The sequence below is a fragment of the Thalia democratica genome, chromosome 6, assembly GCF_965202585.1.
Source record: "Thalia democratica chromosome 6, ktThaDemo2.hap1.1, whole genome shotgun sequence".
Classification (NCBI taxonomy): Eukaryota; Metazoa; Chordata; class Thaliacea; order Salpida; family Salpidae; genus Thalia; species Thalia democratica.
The window spans coordinates 24,630,002-24,652,093 of NC_139170.1; the positions used below are offsets into that span (position 1 = coordinate 24,630,002).

The following is a 22,092-nucleotide window of genomic DNA, read 5'->3' on the forward strand; positions in this document are numbered from 1 at the left end:
CATTTTTCATTGTTGAAATCTGAATATTAAGAGATATTAAGAGTTTGCTGCAGCTATTAGAAATAAGGCTTAAAATCAATGATGCAACATTTCATTAAAAAACATTTGCCTAGTGATTTATAAAAGTTTTGAAAGCAGCTTATATTTTTTAAGTAAGAATTTTCATAAAATTTTTGCGTTGTTCTTTTGTATAATAGGTACTTCTTTTTGCTCACTACTGGTTGTAGCACTCTCAAACTGCAGCATGACGCACATCAGCGATGAATTAATTTTAATAGATTATAAGCACTCCCTAAAAACCATCCCAATCACCAATAAGACTCTATTCATGACCAAAATGTACCACCAAACGGCAAAATTCATCAATAGGATGCGATGGAAAGTTTTCTTTCTCGACAGAGACGAAGCAACCCAACCACCTGATGAATTTGCCAATATTTACAACAGTCGAAGATCAGCACCTGAATCAGACAAACTCTAAACCTTTGAAAATGACCTATACGAAATCATCAGAAACCTCAAGTTCTCAAAATTTAGATCAAAATACCAAAAGATTCTAAACAAAGACATAAAAAATCTACTGAGTAAAAAAATGGTTATAGTTTTTTCAGATAAAACATCAAACTTGTACTATATGATTGCAAATAAGTACAAAAAACTAATGAAAAATAGCATAACGAGCGAATATTCAATTGACAACGAAAATACCATTAATGCCATTAACAACGAGGCAGCACAGATCCTAAGAAAACAAAAAAGTTTAAAGAACAAAAAAATTCCAAAATATGAAATCAATGAAGCATTCCTTTCTATCAAAGACCATAAAGCGAACTTTCCACACGATATCAGCTGTAGAACAATTAATTAATCTAAAACTCACTTAGGTAAACTGTCAAGAACCATTCTACAAAAACACATCACAACCATAAGAAAAAAATCCATGCTTAGTCTATGGAAAAACTCTGGCGAAGTGATAGATTGGTTCGAAAAAATCAACAACAAAAACCACAAAAGCTTCGTGAACTTTGACATAAAGAACTTTTACCCAACCATCAAAACAAAACACCTAATAGATGCAATTAACTTTTTCAACTCTTATTCAAGGTCCACAGAATTTGATAAAGAGACAATTATGCACACATGCAAATTAGTCATGTTTTACTTTAATAATATGTGGAAAAAAACCAACACCAATGACAACTTCGATGTACCTATGGGCTCATTTAACGGCGTCGAAGTATGCGATCTTGTAGGTTTATACCTATTCTATTACACCATTTGTCTACGATTATAAACACTGAGTCAATTGGACTATATAGAGATGACGGACTTGCCGTTATCAAACAAACAAATAAGAGTAATATTTGCAAAATAAAAAACAAAATAACAAGAAAACTAGCAGACATAGAATTCGATATTACAATTAGCGCAGGTGAAACCTCTACCAACTTCTTGGACATACATTTAAACCTCCTAACTGATGACTATTGCCCATATGTAAAGCCAAACGCAAAGACCATTTATATTGACACAGATTCTAACCATCCTATAACAATTAAGAAAAATATCCCAAAAATAATTGAAAATAGAATTTCAAAACTAACAAAAAGAAAAGTATCATTTGATAACGCGAAACAAATCTACCAAAACGCTTTAAGCAAAAGCAACTTCCATCATAAGCTCGAATATAATCCAACAATTGATAACAACAAAGCAAAAAACAGAAAATTAAAATGTATTTTTTACAACCCACCTTTCTGCGAATCAGTGAAAACCAAATTCGGAAACCTCTTTTTAAAACTGCTTGACAAGCACTTCCCAGAATCAACAGAACTACACAAAGTCTTTAATAGAAGTTCCACCAAGATATCATATTGTTGTTCCCCAAACATAAAAGCATTAGTTAGTGGACACAATAAAAAGCTGCTAGAAAAACCACCGATAGAACCAAAGCTATGCAACTGCAAAAACAGAGTGCAATATCCAGTAATGAATAAATGTAAATTAGAAAATGTAATCTACGAAGCAACTGTCTCATCTGAGAAAAATGTCATATATTGGATCCACCCGAAGACCCTTCAAAAATAGATTGTACGAGCATAGAGTATCATTTCCAAAACCCAACAAGAAGAAGCCCACCAACTGTACACAACTCGCCAACTACATGTGGAAATTATATGAAAAAGGCGAAAAATACACTATTGAATGGAAAATTCTCAGACAGACAAAAAACAGATTCAAACCAAACTTTATGTGCTCACTATGTAACCTAGAAAGACTATTTAAAGCAAACGCTAACCAAAGAAAAATCCTTAATAAGAGAAATGAATTAGTCACGCAATGCCCTCATTACCCTAAGGAATACTTTTTGTTTATTTTTTATCGCATTAACTTAGTTTATTTTATTCTATTTAATTTAATTGTTACATTGTATTTATGTTTGTATTGTGTAAAGATTTTGTTTTAAAGTTACAACCTTCCCGTAAAAAGACCATTTCTGTAATCTAAAAATCCCCTATAAATCTTAATATTCACATTTTTTCCAAAGCTTAATATATTAAATGCTTAGTAAATAGATTATTGAAACATATAGAATCTATAGTTAATAGATTAATTAAACTAAGCTTACCTATTTTTCATTTTAAACTAATTTAACTTTAAAATTTAACTTTTGTAAACAACATAGTAATTATAACTCATATTTTAAATTTAAATTTTATTTTTCTTTTATATGTGTGTTTTTATTTTCCAATTCATCGCTCTGTATACTTTTGTTTCCAGCTTTTTTTAGCGTTTGATGAACTGGTCTGCAAGGAAACGGCGTAACGCAATAAAAGTTTAACAAAAAATTTATATATTAGATACTTCACCCGTACTATATTGCCTAATTTATATAAAGTAGTCTAGAATAGTCTTTAGTATTGATCGATAAAATTCACTGATACATTATAATAAGTTAGTATAAAAGCATTTTATTTTGTCTAATTTAAATTATACAAATACAAAACTGCCCGCAGAGGGTCCTAAGCATAAACGTGCTAGGAAGTCACCCCGTCTGCAGGAAAAATATGGGCAAAAATGTCAGGTTGACAATCTTCTAACAGACAGTCAACAAGACCCAACTGAGACTTTAGGTGTTGGTCCACCGACATCCATAGCTCACAAATTTTTTAAGTTTTTTTTTTATGATTTGATATTTTATTTTTAGTAGTGAAAAATTGTTATGAAAACAAAATCTTAAAACATTTAAAGTTATATCAATCTCTTAACAATGTTGCCAAAAAACTGAAACCCTGGAATTTGACAATTTAGACTAAAAGTCCTGGAAAAATCTTGAATTTGTGAAATTAAAAAAAAATTGGAATTTTGAACAAAAATAACTAAAAAAACCTGGAATTTTAACAATTTTTAGATTTAAGTAGTGAAATTTTGATTTGACACAATGAAATATATCATATAGAAATTTATTTCTAAGGATTATCCCAAATTGTTTTATAAAAAAAAAAGTTTTAAAAGAGCTTTACAGTAGCTTTTGAATGTTTGCATACAACTTAACACAGTTTTTACCTCAAAATAACCTTTAACTTAAAATAGACCCAAAAAATGTGTACTTTCGAAAACCTGGAGGAATTTTTGAAAACCAGGAGAAAATTTGTCAAAAACATTTAGCAACCCTGTCTTTAGCAATAAGTGGAGACCTTTAGTTGTTATATATCTTTAAAGACAACAGCTTTGGCCAATTTTATGATTTGGCCAATTTTATACTGTTTTAGTGCAGAAGTATAGTTAACATAAACCATATATTCTTACATATTTTGTTTATTATCTTTTATTAATTATAGCAATCAAGGGTTGCCAAACACTCAGAGTACTCAGGAAAACATAGGGTATTCTAAAAGTTTAGAAAATCTCTTGGAGGTTCTGGGAAACTCAGTGTAGTATTAATTTTTAATAAATACATCAGGTTAGTTTTAAGACTCAAATTTTTAGGCTAGTATTAGTATATATTGATCAACAAAACCATCGGCGAAAGTCTGCAGAGCAGAAGCCTGGACTCTCGTATGCGTGAGTCAAAGCTCAAGTTTAGTTTTGTTAAAACATCGCCGATATTTTCGTTGATTGTATATAATACAAGCGTATCAGATGTCTTGTCTAGTGGACAATGTATTGAACGTTGCACGGCAAAAGACAATGCTGACGTCACTGATCATTACCAGCAAGTGGTTGCTTCATGCTTGCATATATAAACCGTTTGTAGATTGACGTTTACAGGTTTTTCGGTTGAGGCTGACTAATGAGTCCTAATAAGGACGAAACCGGTCTCAGTCTACCGAGGGCTTGTGGTCTGATGATCAAGTTGATATGATCAACTCTTATAGTATATATTGAATGAGATTTAGTTAAACTAGTTTTAATACTTTGTTTTTTAATCAATTTTGTTAAAAACGTGTTTTTTTACTGATGTCGAAAAGATGTTAATTTGAAAAATCTTGAGGTGAATCAGGACAGTTTAAGGTTCACTCAGGACATATTTTTTGACTTAAAGAGTGACAACCCTGAATAATCTAAATGTTTTTGGTAGTTTGTTTATGATGAATGTATTTTTTGTACATTCTCACAATTTTATAAAGCTTATTTTGTTAATTTTTCCATTTTAGAGATTCTGTTCGTAGTTTTTAAAAATGTTTTATTTATATTTAAAGTTTTTAACTATGCCAAGAATAATAAATAAATTTAATCGTTAAAATAAGAAAAAAAAAATTATTTTGTAACTGATTTTTGCAAACTTTTAGCTCTATATTATTATGCTTTTATTTAATTATTTCTATTTTTGTTTTGTTAGGAATATAAATGCATACAAATGCTAAAATACAATGTAATTAAATTGTTAATTTCATGAAATAAGTTTGACTCACTAGGTCAGTATAAATAAAGCTTGTGTTTTTGTTAGCATAAGCTTAATAACTATTTGAACATATATTGGTTGTATTTTGTAGTACTATATTTTGCATAGTAGTTTAAAATTCAGTTTTTCGTATCCATAAAAAAATATTTAAATGAAAACATAAACTAAGAACAAAACTATTACGACCTATATTAAAAGCCTTATCAAAGTATAGTTTACACAACATATAAATTAAACTACTATTTAGAATTAAGATTTAGTGCATTTTAATTTTATAATACTATACTATCATATTTATTCTATAGTTATTTTTGTTTTACAGTATTAATAATGTCTTCAATAGTCTTGCAATATTTTACTTTAAGTTATGAAGATAACTCCATCGCAGTATGCAATATCTGCGGAGCTAAAATAAAAAGAGGAAGTGACAAGCCTAAGTCCTATACTAGCTCTTTCATGCACGAGCATTTGAAAACTAAACACAGCAAGAGTTACAAAAAGTCTCAAAGTAAGTCTTTAGACAAAGATAGAAGTTTTACTGCACCCGAACATCCGAAGAAAAGAAAGGTTGAAGCTATCAGGCAAACTAGCCTTGATGATTATAAGTCTATGAAACTCTGGCACTTTAAAGATTCAAAATCAATTAAAGTCTATAAAAAATTATTAAAATATTTGGACTTGAACTCGGATTCGGCCGAATCCAAATTATAAAATTGAGATTCGGATTCGGACTCGACCGAATCCTAATTTGAAAATAGGATTCGGATTCGGACTCGGCTGAATCCTAATTTGAAAATAAGACTCGGGTTCGGATTCGGCCGAATCCGAAATTTTCGGACTCGGTAGATCACTAATATAAAATACTTGCATGAAACGAGAGAAGTACTAATTCTAAATATTTACTGGTTACTAATCATTCAAACAATATATATAATTATTACGTCACGATATTAAGCTGCCATATATTAACACCAGTACAAGCTAGCTAATAGATTACATATTACCTTTTTAAATTAAATCGCTCGACTACTTTTTCCAAACATAAAGAATAAATTATCTAATTTTGTAGTATAAGTTACTAGCTTATTCTTGTGTTTACATATGGCATCTTAATAGTGTGACGTAATTGTTATATATATCTATTTGAATGATTATTCACCAGTAAATATTTAGAATAAGTACTTCCTTCATCTCATGTAACTAGTTATTATGATGTGTTATTTTACTTTGTATTTTTACTTTAATTTATTTAATTTAGAATTAATAGTTACAAATATTACATAGTTTTATAACAGTCAAATTTAATATTAAGTTTTTTTTTTCTATTATTGACTATTAACCTATAATAATCTATATCAATTATTTTTATTTTTAATATGGACACATGTACATACCTACTATGGCTTCTATTCTTTGCATACAGTTTTTTTTTTACAGAGCTCCGTAATCCGTTAATACACAGAAACACGTGTTAGTGTAATAAAAGAAGGATACTGTATAATTTGTTAGAACTTGTTTATTAAGATCTAACAGAAGAAACTAAAGATTTTACGACAGTAATACATATTTATATTTGGATTCACTCGAAAAATACAATATGACAAATTTAGAAAGTTATTTGGCAGATACTCACAATCGGATAAACGTAGATTTAAAAAACTTTTTTACAACCTAACTTCATTTTATATCAGATAATCGATTTATTCAGACAATTCAAATTATTAAAAAATATTCAAACACTATATCTCAAAAAGTAATATAGATTAAAAAAAAAAGCATATGTAGACCTAATTAAAACCTACAAACCACTTTTTCTTTTTTGCAAAATTTTAAATATTTTTAGGATATTTTAAAATTACTAAAAATAATAATAATTTTTACTTTATTTAAGCCATATCACAAAAATTTTTTTAATGTTTTGCAAAAATAAAAAAACAGCTTGTAGATTTTGTTAAGACCTACTTATGTATTTTTTTATGTTTGACAAATATCCATTACTTTTTTAGTTGTGGCCCTTTCAGCTTTTTTATAAGAATTTGAATTGTCCAAATTTGAATAGTCGTGCACCCTCTAAGTCCTACTATTGTTGACAATGTAAAAATTTTGCCTTGCATTAAAAATACATAAACTAACATGTATAACGAAATGTTTTATATATAACAAACTAAAAAACGAAGTACTAATCAAAACTAGTTATAAACTTGTTTTAATAATCGAAAAACTATCTAACGATATGTAAATAATCTACTTAGTTAAACAATTCCAGTTAAAATTATTTAATTAAAATGAAGTATAAATCAATAACAAATTATAACAAACTAATAGCAGACGTGAAAAATTATTTTACACAAGGTTTTTGAAAAAATTTAACTACGGTTTTTCTAATGTTGTAAAAGTTTAAAAAAAATGTCCCAGATAAAAATGAAACTTTTTCAGTTGTAAAATGAATCGAAAATAGCTTTTTAAAACTTTTTTAATCGGCTAATTTTGAATGAAAATTTTACTTTTTTAAATGTGCTCCGAGAGTAATTATGAAATTTTATATAGTTTTCCGGAAAAGACTTCTTCTACAATTTATGTTTTTGTTTAAAACTTACTTTTGACCTATTTGAAATATGACTAAATAATCGAGTGTATTTAGTAAAAGTAAGCAATAAAGACACTTAGGTTAACTGAAAAACTTTATAATATGGTTTTTAAATTGTAAATAAAATACAATATGCTTGATATTTTTATTACAAAATATGAAGCACAAAATTTCCAAATTAGTATCAACGATTTTTTCACTAAATTAAGTTAGAACTTTTAAACTTTAACTTTTTGATATTTTTCCTTTTAAGTCTTCTTTGATTAATTAATATTTTTTAATAATTGCAACAAATATAACAGTACATTAGATAGTTTTATTGTATTGCAAAAGGAGACATAAGATATAACGTAATAAGGTGTTAGTAAGACACACATATCAATTTCAATTGTTTTTGCTAATGTTTACTGTGTAGTGTATTGCTCACTTTTCTGACTTTTAGACAAGGAATCGATTATCTATTCTGATTTCAAACACATAAAAAAATAATAACATAAATTCTAAAAGAAGTCTCCTCAAATAGTTTACTTTAAACTTACTATTTTCATATAATCAGAATTTATGAGTATTACAAAGAAAAACAAGCGGTTTAAGATTTTTCTTTAGTTAGTGAAACTTTAAATTCAATGATAAATTTTTAAAACTTTATTACAATACAATGTTTCGCAAAGTACGCAAACTTTAAATTCAATTAAACTTTTATAACAATTAAGAAGTAAAAATTACGCTCGACTTAAGAGTTTAATTAAATTAATTCTACCTTTTTTTAAATTATCTAAATAATTAAAACCTGAGATTTACAATACAATACATATAGTTTAAGAAGTTTTTGTTTAAAATAAACAAGAATTGTAAGCTTCACAGATTTAAGAAAAAGCGTATTTACTTATATAAAAAAAACTAGAAAAAAGGTACCTTTTGGTTTTTATACTCAATCTGAATAGGTTTCTGAAAATTACAATTAAGTTTATCGGACAAAAAAAAGAAAAGGCTCAAAATGAAGAAAAAAAACCTCTCGTTCATCGAATCATACACGCCATGCTTAAATTAACTATATTGGGCTAAAAGGTCATTTTTAACAGTCATAACTTAAACTTAAAAAAAAACTTAAAAGAAAACTAAACTAAATACGACAACTAATCTAGTAGCAAATTTACATGAGTTAAACAGTAGTAACTAAAAACTAATCGAAGAATAGAAACTCAGTCATGTTAACTGTATAGTTTCTAAAAAAAGCTTAAGTATAGATTGCAGCATTTGAAAAAAATGCGCTTAAGGAAAACAACAATTGGAAGTATGTAAACAAAAATAATTAAAAAAAATCCGAGCTAAAAATTTTAAAAGGTTAAAAAATTTCTAATAAATTAATTTTAACTTATAGCAAGTGACTAATAACAAACATAAAAGACATATAAACTGTTTATTTATTTAAATGAAATGTTAACAAAAGTATGCTAAAGTTAGTTCAGATTTATATTTTATCAGCAATTACAGCTATAGTTTATATATTCAGTTTTTAAAAACTTTAAAAAAAGTTAGTAAACAAAGCCTGTTTAGAAACAAAACTTCAGCTATATTGAACTTCTTTTAATTTTCAACAAACAGATAAAAATTTTACTACTTAAAATTATAATAACTTTAAACTATAAAACTTTATAATTGTAAATATTTATCAAAACAACAAAAAAATTGTTTTTAGTTTAAATAGAAGTTAAATGTTTCTCAAAAACTAATAACTTGCATATAATAAAATAAGCACAGTTATTTGACATAAAAAGCACATAAAATGCATATAGAATTCTGTATTAAAGAGTTAATTTATAATTTTACAAAGGAAATTGTTAAAAGTGTTTTTTTTTAAATTATATCATGATTATAAGCGTAATCGATTAAATGGAAATGATTGTAATACGAAAAATTCAATATCATGTTTACGATTTGTCGAAATTGTAAAAAAGTGTTAAAAATATTCGAGTATATTATTTTCAGTTACTGCAAAATTTTACCTTAATAGTAATTTATAAATTGATATATACTCATGAAAAGATAATTTTTGAATTTAAAAACTACAGTAAAGCGCATTCTGTTATAAAAGCTATATTATAGTTAATAAAACTTATTAATTTTGAATTTTCTAAATATATACAACTGTACTTGAAAAACACTAAATTTATTCTATAACTTTTATTCTTATTATTATAACTTAACATTTTTCAAAACAACTATGTACTTAAATTTCAAAAATTTATTCATTTAAATGACCATATTAAATTAAAATAGTACTTCATAACCAAGTTAAATATAAAAAAGCTATAAAAGTATATTTTATAAAATTAAGTAGCCTATAAACTTAAAAAAAAATTATTAAACGGCAACAAATTTTAGAAATAAAAAAATACATAAAATATTTAAAAACTTGTTATGAAAAATAAAAAAAAAATTAATATTTTTCTGTTTGTTTTAACGAAAAATGTGTATAATTTTTAATTAATGATAGTTAAAAAAACTAACCTTAAAAGTGTGAAGTACTCCAAAAGAATGTAAAATAACAAATAAAATATCAAATATGTGTTGAAACTACCTATAATAAATTAGATAGCTCTTTTAGATAACTATGTTATTGTTTACACAATGCTATTTAAAAAGTTTTTGTTTATACCAGTTTTAAAGTTTTAAAATTAATAAATTTTTTATTTATTTTATTATACTTTTAATATTTTATTATACTTGACAAGGTCAGTTTTTTTTTCACTGAAATCTGGTAGTGAATAAAGTATTTAATTTGCACTAATATCATCATTTAAATTTTATATACGGAAATAAAAAGCTGACAAACAGTTAGGTTAGAAATGTTTGAAACTACTTACCTTCTTTTTTATTAATGTCTGTAAATATTTCATACCAATCATCTAAAGTTATCACTTTTAATAAAGTTAAACATGATTTTGTGAAAGTTCCAAACCTACTATGGTCCAGTAGAGAAAAAAACGCGTTACCAATCACAGCAAATATAACTGTTAAAAAGAGTTAATAAGTAAAATCAAAATTCCTTTTTAGGAAATAAAGTATTGTAGAAACTACAGAAAACTTTTTTGAAAGTACACAAAACAGGTCTTTAACATTAAAAAAGGCAATTTGAGACAAAATATGGTTTAAAGTAATAGTTTTTGATTAATTGATATTTTTAAAACAATGCAACTAAAATAAGTTTATAGTTTTTTTATCTTAAGCTAGATTTGATTTTAGATTGTTATTATTGTTTGTTATAAAACTTCATTTCAAGAAAATAAGTTGTTGCTGAAAGTTTTAAAACTTTTCATTTAATCAAGTAATTTTAGCTTATGTTTTAAGGATTAGATAAGTATTAAAAAAGTACTAACAGTAATAAAACTTTAAGCCCATTTTAATAAAGAAACTCGAAATCAAAATAAAAGTGAAAATTTTTTGTGTAATTATTTAATATTATTCAAAATAATAACCTAAATATTTTTAAGTGTCTCTTTTGAAAATTATCAAAGTACTGTAATTTGTACCAATATATTTTTGTGTAGATAGTGTTATTTTCAAAACAAATCTTTATTTAGTAAATATTTTATTTTTTTTAAATAGGATTACATATATGATTTTACATAGAATTTTGAGACAAAAATTAAATTTTAACTCTTAAACAAGTAATTTTACAACTAATTTTTGTAAAATTTTTAATATACATTGTTATATAAATTATTCTTATCACTTTAAAATGATCTTATTTTATGGGTGCACGACTATTCAAATTCCGACAATTCAAATTCTTAAAAAAAATGAAAGGGCCACATCTTAAAAAGTAATGTACATTTGTAAAATAAAATAAAAAACATATGTAGGTCCTATTAATATCTAAAAGACGCTTTTTTCTTTTTGTAAAACATTTAATATTTTTTTGAGATATGGCTTATATAAAGTAAAAAACATAGTTATTTTTCTTAATTTTGAAATATCTTATAAAATATTTAAGATTTTACAAAAAATAAAAAGTGGCTTGTAGATTTGAATAAAATCTACATAAGTATTCTTTTATTTTTTTAAAACTTATATTACTTTTTTAGGTATAGTCTTTTAAATATTTTTATAATAATTTGAATTGTCGGAATTTGTGTTGTCCGAATTTGTATTGTCAAGTAATCTTATTTTATAGATAGTAATAAATTTGAAAATTACATAAAAAGCTTGAGGCAACGACCAAGTTTTTTTTTTTAATTTAAACTTTAATTAATATTTACTCACAACCAAACAATGTCATAAGAGTGACGATAGATCTGAGTGCTTTTAAAGACTGTAAGCAGGTTATTAACACTACTTGGACGTTTTTCATGTATCTGATGAGACGTAGAATACGAAGAGCTCTAAAGCTTTTAACAAAACTAAATATGTTAAAAACAGCTTTCGATGTCCTTCCTACTCTTAATTGTATGATGTATAAAGTCGTTTCAATCATGGCATTTGAAACAATAAAAAAATCTGTAGAGTTTTTTAATAAGTTGAATTCTGCTTTTGAATAAATTATAACAAGTTTGTTACAAACTAAAGAAAGGTATTTAAAGTTCTATATATTTAGTAGTGTACAGATAAGTAAAATCTAAAGCTCACTTAAAACTAATTTAGTTTATTTCGGAGCATCGAATGAACCCTAATATACACTGCTACACTGCTATTGGTTTGAATTTATTTATTTATTTACTTATTCTAAAACTTATTAATTGAATTTTAAATTTTTGTGGTTTTAAAAAACATTACAATTTAATGGAAATTCTCTTTAGAGAATAATGATCTAATTCAATAATTTAATTAAATAGGCTATAAAGTTGAAAAAAAAGTTTTAAACTTGTTTCAAAATAAAACTTAAAGCTTAACTAGAAATATAGTTATTTTTTTATTTAGAAAAACCACTATTATAATAGTTTTTGTATGTTAAACGGTCAGGATGTATGCTAAAACTTAAAAAAAGTGTTTAAAATATCACAATAAAAAAAAAGAATATAAAAACGTTTAATAATTTGTTGTAAAACAAATTTTCTATGATATTAAAACAATTTATAACTAGTTTGCACAGTTAGTTAGTTTCTATTTATTATACAAGTATTAATCTTTATAGTTGAAAATTAAGTTAAATTAGAAAAAACCTTGTTTAAAAGCATATAAATAAAATATTTCTGATAACTTTAAGATATAAATATTTAAGAACAGCTGGTTTAAAAGTAAAAGCTGGTTAAAAACTTTTTTTTTCTATATTTACATTAATAAGCACACATAATAGTATAATTATATTCTTATTATATTATACAAATGTTATAACACGATAGTAAACACTTACTTCGTTTTCTAAAATGTTTTGTTTAAAGCTACTATAGAATGTAATCTATTTATTATATGAAATCATTCTATTAAGGATATTAAAAGCTTTAAGATTTCTAAACTATTTAAATTAAATCTGATTTTATATATTGTAGCCGAAATAAAGCTTGATTTTAGCCATTGAAAATTTAAAATCAATTAAAGGAAAAAGAAACAAAAGGGCCGAGTGACACTGGTGGTTTGCAAGAATACTACCAGATGTCACAAAATTCTCTCTATGTTAATTAAAAAGTACAACAAACCCGCATAATTAGTAAATTTAAAATGTCCTCGTAAATATGCTGCACAAAAAGGTGCCTGGATGGACATTCAAACATGTTGAAAATGGTTTAATAATGTTTTTTGTCGTAATTTAAGCAAAGAAAGTCACTCAACTCTTTTTCTTATAGACAATGCACCAGGACATTTTTATTATTAAATATTGCTTTCAAGAAAGTTTTAATACTTATGTTTCAATCTTACATGATAATAATGTGAAAAAACTACATTGTTATTTTTATAAATATATAAATTTAAATTCTAGTTGTTACAATTTTATTTATATATATTTTATTTATGAACATTGTATATCTAAAATGTTCTGTTCTATATTTTCATTATTTTTGTTAGGAATCTACTGCCTGTTTATTAGTATATTTGTACGTTTTCTTTTTATTTTTCGTCTGTTTAAATAACGCATTGAAAAATTGTTTTTCCACTGTTATTTCTTACTAATAGAGTAAACTTAGTTAAAACTTAATGTACACAAAATTTTATATTCAACAGAACTTTTTATAAGTAAAAGTGCTTTTTAAGAGAAAGATGACTGTATTTTGTTTTCAAAACTTTAGTTCACTCATTTTTTAAAGTGAGTGTTTAAGTCTTTAACTTTTAAAACTAAAATCTTGCAAATTTGGTTCGCCTGACTTTCTAAACATCTACGGAAAAAATTAAAAAATAATTAAACTTATTTTAATGGCAGATTTATTTTTACCTATTTGATAGAGAAAATTAGTGGTTTTTTTACCTAGTAGTTGTAACTATGTAATATGTAAACAAACTATAAACTACAGAGTTAAATAAATAATGGTCATGTTTTTGTAATTAGACAGATTTTATAAGAATCAATTTTTCTAACCTTTGCTGTTACTTAAAGTTAAAGACACTTAAAAGTATTAGTTAATACTAAATTGACCTAGCATGTTGGCTCCTGAATCAAAATATTGGACTCTCAGCACATAGAGTTTGACTGCAAGTTCTGCTATGTATATACTAACAAAAAATGATTCGGCTATTCCAAATAAAGCACGATATTTAACTTCGACATGGTTCCAAGCTTGAGCTACAAGACAAACAGTATTCATTGTGACAATAAGCAGCATGAAATATTGGTAGGCTGATCTCTCAAAAAAATAGTTCATTGCTGTTTGAAAATAAAAATGTTAAATGCTTACCTAATTTCTTGATTATTTGAATAAAAAGTATTCTTTAAAAGTGAATTTTATAAAATTATATAATTAAGTTTTATTTTTATTAAACAATTTTTGATTGCAAAGTAAAACAATTTTCTTGTACACTAATATGCACAGGTGCAAACTTTGGAAAACACCGTATTTTTTTTTAAATTAAAAACACTAAAGAAATAGTTTAATAATTTTAGTTCATAAAACTAAATTAATAATTTAACTAGACTTACGTTATTTTATCAACGTACCTTTAAACTGCAACTATATCAGTAAAATGGAGGTAGTTTATTATCTTAAGTTAGTTACTATAAAAAAATTATAGTAAAATTACAATAACTATCTTTTATCAAAAATTTAATGTGAGTGTTTTTTTAGGCATTTTAATACATCATTATAATTATCAAAGCTACTTCTTTGTTTAGTTATTGCTTAACGGAATCGTTTTTTTTTAAACAAAAATTACGAACAAAAAATTCTCGCAAGCTAACTGCAATCTTTAGTTCATTTTATTTTAAATAAACAAATTAATAAAATTAGGGAAGCTTAAACAGTTCCAACGGTTTAGAAATCATAACAGATTTCAAATACAGAAGGTCGAAAAAGTATGCTGATTTTTTTTTCAAGTTAGACCGAAATTCTATTTTGTAAATACGATTTTAATTTTAATTGGATGCAGCCCATAAAAAGTAAACCTGCGGCTCGCAAACATGCAAATATGACTCGCAATTTATAAATCTTGAAACTAACAATAGATATTCTGGGTTTCAAAGTGAAGAGCAAAAAAGGGTCTTAGGTACGTTATACAGGAAATTAGAAACTTAAACTAGATATGTCGGGTCTGTTATGAATAATAAATACCAAAATTACAACTACAGCCCGCAAGCATTTTTGTTTTCAAAATTTGATTTATAACTACCAAATGCCTGCTAACCCCTGCACTACAGCAACAAACAGTACAATATCTACTCATACTTAAAAGTTTACTTTTATCAAAATTGTAAATATAATCATAATCAATTCTAATTAATCAAACTTTGTAAAAAACGTGGTAATTTATTAGCGGTTAAATCAATAACGTTTAAAAATTGTCAGCTTGGTCCTGATAAGAGATTTATAGTTGCACCTAATAGTTTTAAATAACCCATTTTCTATACTTTTAGTTCATTTTAAGAGTAAGAATCAAAGTTCTAAACTTGAATCGAAGGAGTTAAATACAAATTTACTAATTAACGAACTTACTCGTAAAACAAGTTAATTTTATTTAAATAAGAATCCTATTTAAACTGAGGATCTCATATTAATTTATTAATTAACTGAGAATGAAACAGTGTTTTATGAAAAAAATCGTTAGTTAATAAAGTTTTAATTTATTTTATTTTAATTATTGTTTTAAAGTTGTTTATAACTGTATGATTTTTTTTACATTTTACTTATATTTTTTGTGTTTTAGTTTGTTTGTGATTTAGTTTGTGAGTTGTTTGAAAAAGGGAATCAGGTAAATTTAAAGGAATTGGCACAAGTGTATAAATAAAAGTTTAAAAACTAAAAAACTGATTTATTTGCAATAAAGTATATGTTAATAGATTTAAAAGTCTTACAATACGAATTTCCTGATTAAATTATTTACTTATAAAACAATTGATCAGATTAATGAGATTCTTAGTTATAATAAACAGATTATTCAAACAGAATAACTGAAATATTATAAGACCTTTATGTTTTGTAATTAAAGACGTTTTTTATCAAAAAATAAGAGTACCTATACGACGAAGTCTGTAAAGATAATGACACAAGTAAAAAAATTATTTAATATGTGTTTGTATTAATTATTTCTGCTTATAAGCTAAAACTTAAAAATGACAGTATATAATATTTACATTGTACTGACAAATATATTTTATTCAAAGTTATAACTTACAGTTAGTATTTATTAGTTTAACTACATACAACAAGTTTAGTTTGTTTGGTTAAATAGTTTTAAAAATTGTAGACTGGTGACAAACTAAAATCAGAATGCAATAAATTGTCATTGAAAAAAAATAAAATTAAAAATAGCAATTTAAAGTAGATTAAAGTAATAATCTAATATCATTGTACAAACTTAACTAAAATATATTCATATCAATGTTACTTAAGTTTATGAAGTAAAACTTTTATAGTTTCAAACCATAAATAACCTTCCGAAATGTTGTAATCATTAATTAACTAAAATTTCAAGTAACTTAAAACAACTTTATATACAAGCAACACTCTTATATTGTTTTTTAATATACACTTACTTCTCCTAAAGTGACTTGCTTCTTTTGTAAACTTTATCTTTTTTAAAGTTTCATTTTTATGTTGTATTAGTTCGTGTAGATTTATTTCAAAGTTCTGTAGATTTTGTAAGCCAAAATCACGTTTTCTCTTGTTATCTTCTTCCATTAAAAAATTTAGCTTTAAAAAATTAAAAAACAACTTTAGTCAAGACATTTTTTGTTTTAAATATATAAAAAGTTTTAGGTTACGGTTATTGCCACACTTTATTTTTTTTACAATAAATTTAAAGTTGTTAAATGTTTAATGATGTTTTTCAATAATTAAACTAATTAAAAAGTTAGCGATTTGGTGTCCTATTTGTATATTTAAAATATTAACACCTATTATGTACTTTAAGTTACACATTGTGAATCAAATCTTGATGTTTTCATTAAAAATTATATTAAAATTTATGCTTACATGTCTCATTTTCAAATCTTAGTTAGAAAATTTACTTAGCATTATTTAATAATTAACTTTAAGTTTTGTTTTTATAAAAATTTAAATAAAAGTGTTTCCAAGTTTGCATTAACCATGAAATTTAATTAGAAATAATAATTAAATAAACGCTGTCAAAATTAATAAGGCAGTTACTAAAACTTCAGTTTAGTCTAAAACTTTAATTTTAAGAATATTGTTGTTCATTTTGTCTTTCTTATTTCAACATAATTCAAATGCACCAAAATAAAAATAATAGTATAAATGCGACTTTACAAGTTTTAAACTTAAAATTGTTACTTCTTGCTTTCTTTAGAAAACTTTCGTTTTCTTTAACAAATATATTTCCATTATTTAGTTCGTCCTTATTAGTAGCAATGTTTGTTCTTGATTGGACCCAATCGTAAATTCCACTTACCCTTGTATAAACTCCTGGATTACCAGCCCACGCACATCCTTCTCCGAAAGAGACTATACCTACTTGAATCCAGCTTGATTGCTTATACAAGCAGACAAGTGGCCCTCCAGAGTCACCCTGGCACGCATCTATACCTCCATTAAGTAGATCTCCGGCGCATACTTGAACCTCTTTACTTAACTTTAAATTTTTATAGTTTTTGCTTACACACCTTTCAAAATTAAGCATAGGAACTCTAACTTGTTGAAGAAAGCTGGCGAGATGCCCGTTATAAGAAGTTCTTCCATATCCAGTAGCGACACATGTTATTGCCACATCGCCAATACCTTGGGGATCAAAATTACCTAACTCAGGAGTATTTAAACAAACAGGTTTTATAAAATCATTAAACTCTATCTCTGTATTCGTTTCAATAATTGCAGCGTCGTAGTAAAACGGAGACTTACCTGTAAACTTTGGATGACTTATGTACTGTTTAGCCGAGTACAGCCTAACATTAGGGTACTTGGAAATATCTGTTTTAAAAACACTATGTAAACCAGCATAAATTGTTATAGGATTTTTTTGAGTGTTGCAGTGAGCCGCGGTAAGAACCCATTTTGATGAAATTATGCTTCCTCCGCACTGCTGGTATATACGATCTAGAATATAGACTTGCCATGGCCATGATCCTTCAGAAGCTGTATCACCTCCTACTATTCGCGCAGGATCCTGATACAATCGCGGAGCAAAAGATGTTTTTCCACAAGCTGGTTCACCCCTGGTTTCAGCTCTGTAAACACATTGTATTTCATCACTATTATCTAGACAGTCTTTTTTTCCATCGCATTGTAAAGTTTTATTAATGCATCTACCCTTCCAACACAAAAATTCATCATCTGAACACTTATCAATGGCTATCCATTTAAATTTAAATCCACGGGATTGCTTGAAGTTATCAGACTTGAAAGTTATCGTAAGCTCGTTAGATTGAGAAACTATATTTATATTTGTACCATTACTTCCACAAAAAGTTAAAGTTTCATTTGAATACATTGATTTTGAAACTAAAACAAAGTCGTTACAGTTATCTTCTCCTAGGCTAAAATCTACTGCAATCAGTCGAATCACTTTGCTTTGATCAACAGAGATAACTTTGGTACACATTAAATTCGCAGGGTATAATTGTGGGTAGTATGGAGAAAGAATAAAACCATGAGCATCCGTCAATAGCATTTTGTTATCGCGATGACATATATCACTTGTAATATTTTCATTTAGTTTAGGGTCTATAACTTTTCTCTCAGTATGATTTTGGCAAGTTTGTAATGAATTCCATACTTCACAAACGTTATTTCTATTACAATCGTTTTCAGCAGAACAAACTATTCTAGGAAGTTTTTTACTTATGGTTCTTATTACAAAGTTTGAGTTTTTTTCATTAATTAAAGAAACCTGAGAGCACTCTTTATTTACAAAGCAAAAACTTGTTTTGCTTTCAAGGCATAATAAAGCATGACAGACTAAACTAAAATCTATTGAAGACCGGTATAATACTTTCGAATTAACTGAAAATTTATTTATTCCAGTGACATTAACTTCTTTGTTTAATGAACAACCATTATTTATCAAAACTAAGTCTTGTGTTTGACTTACTAAACTTTCTGTGGTTGATAAGTAGCAGTCATAACTTTGAATTGTGTAATCTTTATTGAGTGAGCTAATTTCAAAAGATAAGTATTGATCTAAATTTATTTCCGTTTTAAAGTAATCATTTTTATTATTGAGAGAAACTTGTATATCTATAGCTTTGTTTGCTTTCACTTTCTTAAAAAATAAAATTACATTAAGCAAAAAAAGCTTTATTAATATACTCATTACTAAACTAATTTTATAATGACTCTCTCACAGACTAAATAGACTTAGAATACACTTCTATGTGATATGTAAATTTATAAAAGCCTTTGTAACAAAATTTTAATTATGATATGATGTCACAAAGTTCTGAACTTTTAATCACTTTATTGATTAACAAGATTAATCTATAAACTCGCAACCTCGATTTCTCAACATTCTTATTATATTATACCACAGATGTTTTTCTGTCAAAACTTTATTCCGACTAACGGCGTTTCACTGCTCTCAAATAAATTTAAGAACAGGATTTAACGCCTTTTAACGTTACATCTTATTATGTTATAAGTAATAAAATAAACTCAATAGTAAATTTAATATTCCAAGGTTTAAAAAAATTACAGTAACAGCTTCTTCGAATATTTTTAAACAGTGCCAATTTACTAAAACTTCAGATAAGTGCTTTAAACTTTAAATTTAGTTGTAGTCTGTTCTTAAATTAATTAAGTCAGTCTCAGTAATGATTTAAAAAAATATAAGCTTATATTAACTGTTTCGTGTATTATTTTGTAACAAAAAGTATAATCAACATTAACTAGTTGTCTTTATTCGTACTTAAGTTGTTTTTAAGTAATCAAGTAAGTTTTAGAATGGCAATGAAACAAAGACTATTTTGATGAACTAATGTTAGCTTGTGCATTTAAACTTTAAATGGATGAATTTATACTTTGTTACATTAAAATCTAAGCATTTTAGAAAATACTTTAGAATACATATAAACAATTAACTAAAGATTAAACCGAAAAATAAACTTCATATTATTTATAATATCATTGATGGTTAAAATAATACAAAACATAAGCTAAAATGATTTACAATTTATGAATTAAAAAACTAATTTAAATTTAAGCATTTTATATCTATAGTTTATTAAATCTTATGTGATGTTCAAGTCGTAAATTATAATTTTTTGTATTTTGAATTAGTAATAGCACAACTTAAAAGTAAAACTTGACAATTGTATATAACTACAACTTGCAAAATACACATTTTATTGAAAATTGACGCAAATAGATAAGTATTTTGTAAATTGTTGTTTTATATTGTGACGAACTTGTTTCTTTCGGATCTCTAACATCAAAAATTATTGTCAATTAATAATCTTTTTTTGTCAAATAATCAAATAATAATCACTTTGTTTGAATAGGATTTAAACAACAATTAGTGTCCAAAAAAATACCTAGTAATTTTAGGAATTTTAATAAAATTTAGATCAGCGATTCTTAGCCTGGGGTAAACTTAGCCCTGGGGGTAAATTCCCTTGTTTTAGGAGGTACATTTTCTTTATGATAGGTTATGTAAAATAATGTTTATTAATTGTCTTTTTAATTTATAAGTTAGTATTTAACTGTAAGTTTTTAAAGCTAAATAAGCTCTTTAAATTTAACGACTTTTTATATTTAATTAGCTTAAATTAAAAAAAATACTTTTTTCCCAAAATTAAACACTGTTTTGTATATTAAGGGTGAATTTGGTAATAACTTTCCAAAAAGGAGTTACAATGGAGTTAACATCAAGAAAAAAAAAAGTTAAAAACCGCTGATTTAGATACTGGTAAAACTTCGGAAAAAACATTGAGTTTAAAATTAATAAATTTTATAACCACCACCTCAAAAAGCCTAATAACTTATGTTCAAATAGTTAAAAATGCTATTGTTGTTCGTAATAGTTTTAACTTAAGCTTAGAAAATTACAAGTAAGAAATGCATGACTATTAATTAGACATCAGGAATGAAAGTGCTGAGAATGTTAAATATAAAGTCACCTGTCACTTAGTTACACATGTTTAACTCAGATAAAAGTGCGTAATTTCAAACTTTGACTAACATATAATGTTTAATATTTTCTAAAAATTGTTTATATACTACTCTATATTACCATACAATTATTTTATCACAGTTTTAATCATGACTTAGCCGTCATTTAAAGTATGTACAAAATTAGTGAATAGAAATAATAGTAAACACTTTTGCTACATCAAGAAAAATATATTAAGTGGAATTATATTATTATATATTTACAAAAGTTTTTTAAATATAAGTTTTTAACATTTTACTAACTAAAAATAAATAGCTTTATTTAAAAAAATACAGAAACGTTAAATCAACATACAATTTCATTAAAAAATAATAGAAAAATTATGATAAAACCGAAACTTAAAAGAGTTAAGATATAAACAGTATTATAAGTATTATAAAGCATTTAACTAAGTAAAAGCTTAATTTATTTTCAATAAAATAATAAAACAATGTTTTATTATTTCTTAAGTTACATGTTAAGTAAAAGGAGATTCAAATTCTATTTTAAAATTTCAGCAAGAAAATAGTTTATTTTGTTAAAAGTTAAATTTTCAGGGGTTGGCAAAATGCAGCACGCGACAATGTAAATCTGGCCCGCTAAAAATGTGGTCTTAAATAATCAAAATTTGTGCACACCACACTGAAAAAAAAAGTATCCCAAGTTGTAATTTAGTTATTTATTATGATAGATCATATTTTGTTGAAATTAATAATATGAAGAGTACAAAAATTACACGTTGTAACTAAAACTATTGCCAACGAAGACTTTTATTTTATTTTGTCCGTGACTACCTAATATATATACATATAGAACTAAGTTATTTAACTTGATAAATCAAATGTTTCACACAGAGCCCACCTTAAGGGCTTTTTTAATAAAAAGGTTTATTTCAAGATGTAAAACTTGAAGGACT

General features: G+C 25.5%; 2 protein-coding genes across 2 annotated transcripts; both read right to left on the reverse strand.

The window, feature by feature from the left end:
• Nucleotides 1-322: 322 nt before the first annotated feature.
• Nucleotides 323-14,230, reverse strand: LOC145838902 (cation channel sperm-associated protein 1-like). The gene is made up of 5 exons (XM_082946523.1): nt 14,062-14,230; nt 11,760-11,993; nt 10,361-10,507; nt 10,005-10,074; nt 323-419 (listed from the first exon to the last, which is right to left on the reverse strand). Exons 1-5 carry the CDS (start codon nt 14,228-14,230, stop codon nt 323-325), a joined length of 717 nt encoding a protein of 238 aa, XP_082802649.1.
• Nucleotides 14,231-16,091: 1,861 nt separating this feature from the next.
• On the reverse strand, nt 16,092-18,521 carry LOC145838904 (serine protease 27-like). The gene is made up of 2 exons (XM_082946524.1): nt 17,369-18,521; nt 16,092-16,105 (listed from the first exon to the last, which is right to left on the reverse strand). Exons 1-2 carry the CDS (start codon nt 18,519-18,521, stop codon nt 16,092-16,094), a joined length of 1,167 nt encoding a protein of 388 aa, XP_082802650.1.
• Between the last annotated feature and the right edge of the window lie 3,571 nt (nt 18,522-22,092).

Coding starts and splice junctions, on each gene's coding strand:
- LOC145838904 (XM_082946524.1), bottom strand. CDS start 18,521: ATGTATTCAAATGAAACTTTAACTTTTTGTGGAAGTAATGGTACAAAT.
- LOC145838902 (XM_082946523.1), bottom strand. CDS start 14,230: ATGAATACTGTTTGTCTTGTAGCTCAAGCTTGGAACCATGTCGAAGTT. Junction 11,994..14,061: donor TTCAGGAGCCAACATGCTAG/GTCAATTTAGTA, acceptor AAAACTCTACAG/ATTTTTTTATTGTTTCAAAT. Junction 420..10,004: donor GAGTACTTCACACTTTTAAG/GTTAGTTTTTTT, acceptor CAAATTCATCAG/GTGGTTGGGTTGCTTCGTCT.